Raw genomic sequence first — 8388 nt, 5'->3', positions numbered from 1 at the left:
AAAGTCCCCGTTATTTAAATCATTCAATTTTAGGGTGAAGACTTTGTTTAATGTTAGGATTAGGAAAGTATTGATTCGGGTTAGGGTAAGTCTCCAGGAAGTTAATGAAAGTCAGTGCGATGTCCTCTGAAGGGATGGAAACAGGACTGTGTGTGTGTGTGTGTGTGTATGCCTTGAGTACATTTCCTGATGAATTATGCATTTTGTAATTTTACTAAATTAAAGTGTAATTATGCAGCTAGAGGAGGGTTGGGCTGACAGCTTAGGGAAATGTATGTGCGATGGGATCAGACCATGCACTTTGTCAATGACTTGTCGGCTGCAGGTGTGTCCGCGGTCGTACATATACGCCGCTAGCGCATTAAAATTCTATAAATGTGTCTCAATTGTGGAGTCTCTGAAGGAGTGCTGCTCCATTTCTGGCCACAAGATGGTGACAGTGAACACGTTACCTTGAATCTGGTTCTGCTTACTGTATGTGCATTTATGCTCTCTCAGCTCTATCAGATTATAAAAGCTATTACTGAACATGTCATCATGTGAAATGTAGTTTAAACAAAAGCAGAAGGCTGAATAAGATTTGAATCGAGTTGACCGGGCGGTTGTTAATCTGGGCCAACTCTGAGGCATTTGTGATTGTAAATTAGCACGAAACATTAACATTTACCACCATGTCTTTGATTCTTTTACTGGTAGTCAAGCTCCATCTGCTGACATACACGTAGGCTGGAGCTCACAGATAAGAGCTTAGACTCTGACCTCGGTGAGCAAAGTTATGTGATGCTTTTCTACCACACGATATAGGTATGCAGATGGTAGATGATAACAACAAAATGCATTTCCTGCAGAACATGCATGTGAACGCTGACAGCTGAAATAAATTTAAAAGCACTGTTGAAAATGCAGAAGGTTGAAATTGTCTGAACACCTAAAACCTCGAATGTGTTGCATTGCACTGCTGAAAATCCTGGAAACTGAAATATAAAACTGCCAGAATTAAAAGCTGAACTGCATTACCCAAAGAATCTAAGAGCGTAAATACATTGCCAGAAAAGCTAGAAGCTAAATTGTAATACATTCCAAGCGCGAAGTTGAAAGGAATTGCCTAAAATTGCTGAAAGAAGAAATGCTTTGTGTTAACATCAGACAGATGAACTGCATTGCTAAACACTGAGCAGCTGAGAACTGAAATGTATTGCCTGAAAAGAAGGCGACTGAATGACATTGTATTGGAATATCAGAAAGCTGAACACAAGTTTAATAGTTCAAAGTCTTGTAGCCCGTTTAAAGTTTAAATGAAGTCTGTAGCTGAGTAAGTAAAATAGTAGAACTTCAAACTGGAGGTACATTTTGCACAGAAAAAAATAGAAACGAATGTGTGATTAATTTGCGATAAATCGTGGTTAATCAAGGACAATCATGCGATTAATTGCAATTAAATATTTTAATCGATTGACAGCCATAGTTTGAACATATTTTATCATTCATTCCAGAAATTTGCTCACACATGTATACATCTGCATAAATAAATGGACACATTTGAACTTTTAAGAAGAATACTATTATTATCATCATCGCCTTCAAAACGTCAGACCTGTTGTTGTTTGGTCACACAGACCTCCAGTGGTAATATCTTCAGTGGGACTGTATCCACAGTGCTAATGTATGGAAACAGCCTCTCAGTGAAAGTGTGTTTGAAGGTGTGTAGCTGTGTGGTAGTGTCGGGATCAGAGAACGACAGCTTTCCTCTGTTCAGGTCCAGCTTCACTCTGATCCTCTGGAGCTTCTTCTGCACTCTGAGATCAGTGGCTGTTGCCGGTAGCGACCGCGCTGAGTATTCACCTTTATGGAACCGCATTTCCCATAATCCAGACTGTACGGCTGCCTTCCCCTGGAAAGACTCCGCTAACACACCCAGTGACCAGAATGTATTGTCTCCAACCTCGACATCCCAGCAGTGAGTCCCCGAGTTAAAGCCCTTGTAGCCTTGGACGATGTAATAATCATCGAACCTCTCGGGGTTATCGGGGAGCTTCTGCTCCTCACCTCCTCCCGCGCTGCTCAGATCTTCAGACAGAATGAGTTCTACATTTGCAGTGTTTGGGTCCAGAATCACAGGAGAGTAGGAGACCAAATCCTTCATCTTGTTCCAGATGTTAAAGGCCAGGTTGCCCAGGTGTTTGGCCTCGTGTATCAGCGCTCTTGAGCCCAGCCGTGGATCCTCCAGCAGGGGGCGCTGCTGGACTCGTTCCACTGCAGCCTTGTAGTCCTGCAGGAATGAGACCTCCTCAGCTCTCAGCTTCTCCTCTGTGACTCTGACCGTGTGTGAAAGAGCTGCTATCTCTCTGCTCAGAGCCTCCATCTTCTCCATCATCACCTGACTCTTCTGCTCCTCTTCCTCCCACAGTGCAGCCATCCTGGCATCCTCTTCCTCTTGTAGAAACTGGCGAAGCTTCTTAAACTGCTCCTTAATCTGCCTCTCTGTGTGTCGGGCCTGGACCCTAATGTGCTCCGCTGTGCAATTAAACTTCACTTGAACTCGTTCAAAAGCCTCTAACTTCTTCTTCAACGGCTTCAGGGCGTCCTGAAGTTTCTTCTTGTGCTGTCGCGCAGCTTCGTCGATTGGGCTGAATCTGTGGTTGGCGTGCTTTTCTGAGTCTCTGCAGACGAGACACACCAGCTGCTGGTGGCTCAGACAGAAGAGCTTGAGTTTCTCAGAGTGCAGACTGCAGAGAGCCTCTGAAGATCTCTGGTCTCTCTCCTGTAAGAAGGCCTCACACAGGTTCTTTAACACCAGACTAACTGGTGGGTTTGCCGTTGAAGATCGTCTCTTACAAACTGGACACTCGCGTGTTGGTTTCTCTCTCCACCAGGTCTTCAGACAGTCTTGACAGAAGCTGTGGCTACATGACAGAACAACAGGGTCTCTAAAGACATCGTGGCACACCGGACAGCAGTGATCCTCCTCTGATCTGGAAGCCATTTTGTGTCTGAGTGTAGCAGAAAACATAGCACGTTAAAATCAAGTTGTGTTTCCCCTCCCTGCTTCCTGAAAAGTGTTATTTTCACTTTGAATCTTTGTGTGTTTCTTCAGTTTGTAGTTGAAGTTTTTCACTACTTCAGTACTCCCTCCTGTTACTGCCCCTCCCGCCACCCCTCAGTTGAAGTCAAATGAAGGTAAATCTTACCATCCGTCTGTCAGTGCGTCTCTTCTCAGTGAGAACTCAACGGTAACAAACTTGCTTCCTGGTTTGTCTCATATGATGCGGGGTGGAGCTTTGTCAGATAACCGAAATGCTGATTCAGTAGCATTCACACTGATAAAACAGAGTGGCTGATTGACAAGTCAAAAGCATGATAAACAACCATTGAAAATAGTGTGCTCACAATGTCTAGTATCTAAGTATTTCACCCTGAGTGGTGTATCTAGGATGACATTAAACTCTGCCTTTCAGTTAGATAAGCAGTTTTTCCTGCTTGCACAGCTCCACAGTGAGCTTGCGGGCCTCTGAACAAAGGTCAACTCACACACCCGTGGCAAACTTTCAGAGGAGTCATACCTATACTGCTATGCTAGATGAAACACTTGTGTTTTTTCAGTTGTTGTCGTTTTTTTAAACATATTTAATAAGAGTTAATTTGGTCCCTAAAGAATTGTGACCAAGAGAGACATTTACAGCCTGATCCCACCAGCATTTGAAATGGCAGAATCAGTTAATTACAAAGGGAATCATACCTGCAGTGGCATCGATTCATGCAGATCGTTTTTTTAAAGGATCTCTATACGATATCCAGAGCATTAATATAGCAGCAAACAACTATTGTCTATGTAAAGATATAGTATAGAGGAGTAATGTCTACCTGAGCAGAGAATGAAGTCACTCTCCCTCTGTGTGTGTTGTAATCAGAGCTTCTCTCTGCTTTGTTGACATATCCGGGCCGCGCAAGCCTTTTTTGTTTCTCAAATATGTATTTTATTGAGCAGTTATATTTCACATACAATTCACTTGTGCATTCAAGGCTCATTTTCATGTTTTTTACAATTGTGCATGTAGCATTGGAGTCGTTAAATAAATAATGCTGTTATTTCCACTGTTAGCTCGAGCTGCTGGCTCAGCGGTTGTCATGTTGAGAGCCGTGCGGAGGCAATTGGGGATTCTCCCAATCTCGCATTTAGCAAATTTAATTTGTCCAGGTTTTTAAATATTTGCCTCTGAGATTTCTGCCGCTATCCTAATACAATGCAATACAATAATATGCGGCGATGTCAACAAAGCACGGAGAAGTTCAGATTACAACACACAGAGGGAGAGTGACTTCATTCTCTGCTCAGGTAGACATTACTCCTCTATATCTTTACATAGCAAAAAGTTGCTTGCTGCTGTACTGATGCTCTGGATATCGTATAGAGCACCTTTAAAGATGCTCACACCATAACAAAACTCTTTCAATGAACAACTAAAACTATTTACACGGCTCGACAGCACTAGAGGTAACAGAAAATGTTTTGTTTTTTTAAATTTCAGTGAACTGACCCATTGAACAAAACACTAATACGGCTTTTCATATCATTTAGAGACACCCCACAGACTTCAGATATGCTTTGGTGTCTAATGATGTTTGCATATAAACTCAATCATGTCTTTCAACTTAAAAGCATGTGCGCTGATGAACTTCAGAAGTGTTGTTGTTTTCCTCTTCTTCAGATATATCAAGTAAACTAAATTCTGCACTTGAGAATTCTTGTTCTGATGTTGACCAGCTTTGATGGTTAGATGTGTTTAAAATGTTTAATTTGCGTTGAGACGCATGTTTAATCCTTTCAATTTCAGTGAATTGCAAGACTGAGCAATGTGTCAATGTTAGAATATTCTTGTTTTTACTGAGAGGAAGAACTGTGGGGAAAGTTACATTTCTATACTTCTGCACTGGTCAACATTGGCCCCTTTCATTTGGAGCCAATACATCTTTTTTATACTCTCTGAAACAGTATATTATGTATTTAAAATTCAGCCTCAGTTTCAATTATAACCATTTAATCTAAGCACAAGAGAGTCCGCACCTGAGACTTGTGTCCAGTTGATGCATCAGCAGCTATATGTGCAGAGATCACCAAATGTGTTTACTAGAGCTGCTCCATTTGTCCTCATATACAGTATTACCAGAGCGCACGGAGCATGGCAGAGATTGCATTGTGTGTTGCTCTCATTACGAACCAATCTGCAACAGTCTCTAGTCACAGCTTCATCACAAGCATAGCAGTAAACACGATTAAAACCCCTCTGTTTCATTATGTGTTCTACGACTCTGAATGGACCCATTAGTTTTAGGGTTAGTCTGAGCTGAGATAATAAAGACTTTATTTATCTTGTTTATTTATCTTTATCTGACTGCTAAACACATTTATTATGTGCTGGCATAGTACCTCGGACTGACACGGCCTCCCCACACAATCTAAGAGAGTCAGTTATTCTAAATAGTTTGTGTGTTTGCAGTCATAAATATCTTTTTGACCATTTACAACAGTGACACATTGAACTTGTATAATCCCATTGGTTTAAATTAAGTCATGCATATCTATACTCGCCTCCTAAATCACGACTGATAATGAATCTCAAGCTCTGTGACACATTCAAATGCTCTTTTGCCATGTTAATGGGGAAGGAAAGTTAACCCGGCTTCTTCACCTCCCAGCCTCCAGCCTCTGCATCACTGATTCCGAGTCCTGGGGCCAGTTGTATAAACTTAGTTTAATACCAGTGTTCTTAGATTTTCAGATTAGACTAGTCTAATTAAACCTGTTTGTTGCATAAATATTAAGATTGACTTAATTTGAGGCTGGAAAGTTAGCCACCTCTCCCCTGGCTAAGCCTGAGGCGAGGGTCGTGTCTCGAAGGTAACCCGCAAATCGCGAAAACTTGCAAAAAAACGTACAAAAAGTCTTGCGCGTCTCGCTGCCCGATGGTCTCTCCTAACCTTAACCATTCGAGGTCAATGTCTAACCTTAACCATCTCGCAAGAGTTTCCCAAATTGTGCGTTACCTTCACGACCTGAGGTGAGAGCTTTGTTGCTATGGCGACAATCTCTAAGTAGATTAGATAGCTAACTATATCTCAACAGTTTATCCATTACTTATAGTTAATGTTTATCTAACTATTTCAACTGTTTATCCATTATATTTTGTTAATTTTTAGCTAACTACTTCAACTTTCTATCCCTTTAGCTAACTTTAGAAACAGAAGTGAACTTATTACTTTATTCTAAGTTAGTCCCAAATTCAAGTCCTCTGAAAGTCTCAAAAGTCTCCTAATGCAGGTCTTTTTTAACTTTTACATTGTCAAGAGAAGCAGTCTCTTAGGATGTGCTCACAGACGGATGTGGATCTACATATTGTGTCCGAATGTACCTTCTACTATACTTCAGTCCAGTTCTACTAAAGCCTCTTCTATGCGCTCTTCAACTGCTTGTGCATCTTCTTCTGCTTCCTTAGCCACAGCTTTCTTTCCATCCTCCATCTATATTTACTGGTTCTTCCAGCAACAATACCATTATATTAGTAACCACAGTCAGCAGCCTCGTCATTGTGCCTGAGAACCTGTCTGATCACAAGATTGCAGAGTGCCGTTTCACTTATTATTTTCACTTTTGTCAAACTGAACTTTTCCCGACCCGTTTTATCATTCTATATTGCAAGTCTGAACTATTTTGCCAACGTCAGCGGGACTTTAAAATTCTGTCAAAGGCACTTTGGAGACGATATTGCCTTTTTTGCCCAGGAGGCAGCTCAGAAACATTGCACTTTATATCATTCCTTAAACCCTGATAGGCTTGATCACTGTCACCTTATATAACAACCAATATATCTCCGCACCGGGTGATTGATAGATCCCATCGCTGCTGTCTTCGATCCCTCAGCGTTCGCTTCACACGGCGTGGGTTAAAGGTCATCTTCATCTACTCTTACCTTCTCTGTGTTCATTTTGTTCTCCTCTGGGGGACTTTTGTGACGCCGAACCTCAATCAGCCGCTCATCAGTCACGGTGTGCGAGACACCGGGCAGTCCCCGTGTCCTATGGACTCTTTTGCCAGCAGTGTCCTTGGGGGACGTGGGTAATGTGCTGATGACCTGTCATGCTATATTTATCGCTGTCACAGGTTTATTTATGGGTCCTCACTAATCCAAGCGAGCCAGCTGTGGGCTCGGCCATTAGCCCCGTTTCTCTCCTCCTCTCTTCAATTAGCCTCTTTCCCTCTCCACCCCACCTTTGTCCGCCTCTCTTCTTATCTCACCCTCCTCACCTCACCCCTTTTTCACTTTGTTTTTCTACCGCCCACTCTTTCCCTCTGTCCTTGTCATCTTCCTCACCCTTCCACCGACCATTTCCACCCCTGACATCATTGACTCCCTACCACTCCCCTCCCATCGACACTGCCAGAGGGGGTTACATTAAAGTGACCGATCTCCCCTCAAACTGATCTTAACATCGAAGGGGGGTACACTTCGGTTGACTTTGTAGAACTTTTGATGAATGACAGAGCTGGTGGCCAGAGCCTTTTTTTTAAAGCTCACATCGTTTAGACTGTCATTGTGAGGTGAAGGCTGTCATTACTGTACGCACTCTCTCTAAATGTAGAACACGTGCCGTAAAGATTTAAGTACACGTTGTACCTTTGATTGTCATTTCTACACTAGAATGGTAACACTCGTGGATTGATGGTCGCGGGTGGGGGTTGGCGGTCTTATTGTGAATACGTTGGTGAGCTATTAAATCATATCTTGTGATTAAATATCTCAACTACGACAGAGTATTAGGGCCACATTGAGGGAAAGAAAAATCTGAGATTTCGAGAATAAAGTCATAATATTACGAGAAACAAAGTCATAATATTACTAGAATAAAGTCATAATATAACGAGAAAAAAAGTTGGAATATTATGAGAATAAAGTCATAACTTTACGAGAAGAAGAGTCAGAATATTATGAGAATAAAGTCATAACTTTACGAGAAAAAAAGCCATAATATTACGAGAATAAAGTCATAGCTTTACGAGAAAAAGAGTAATTTCCTCCTCTACAGAAGAGGCAGTTTCCCCATCAGGTCCGTGTGTTTTTTTCTTCAGAATAAATGCAGTTTCTTGCACAATCTTTTCAAGGTCCTTTCAAGGTTATTTGTGAAACTTATATTAAAGTAAAACTTCACAAGATGCTCCACGTTCCTCATTTTCACGCAGGCGGCTCTATTTCCCCTCTAAAATAACATGTAAAATTACTACTTTATAATATTATGACTTTATTCTCATAATACTATGACTTTTGTTCTCGTAAACTTATGACTTTATTAATATTATGACTTTATTCTCGAAATCTCAGATTAATTTTTTTTCCC

The 8388-nt window shown here is 41.5% G+C and overlaps 1 protein-coding gene across 1 annotated transcript; it reads right to left on the bottom strand.

Moving 5' to 3' along the window:
- Nucleotides 1-1347: 1347 nt before the first annotated feature.
- On the bottom strand, nucleotides 1348-3266 carry LOC119498032 (nuclear factor 7, brain-like). Its single transcript, XM_037786498.1, has 2 exons — nucleotides 3189-3266; nucleotides 1348-2990 (listed from the first exon to the last, which is right to left on the bottom strand). Exon 2 carries the CDS (start codon nucleotides 2981-2983, stop codon nucleotides 1589-1591), a length of 1395 nt encoding a protein of 464 aa, XP_037642426.1. The 5' UTR covers nucleotides 2984-2990; nucleotides 3189-3266; the 3' UTR covers nucleotides 1348-1588.
- Nucleotides 3267-8388: the final 5122 nt, after the last annotated feature.

Source organism: Sebastes umbrosus, chromosome 12 (genome assembly GCF_015220745.1).
Source record: "Sebastes umbrosus isolate fSebUmb1 chromosome 12, fSebUmb1.pri, whole genome shotgun sequence".
NCBI lineage: Eukaryota > Metazoa > Chordata > Actinopteri > Perciformes > Sebastidae > Sebastes > Sebastes umbrosus.
This window is presented reverse-complemented; position numbering and strand designations above follow the sequence as displayed.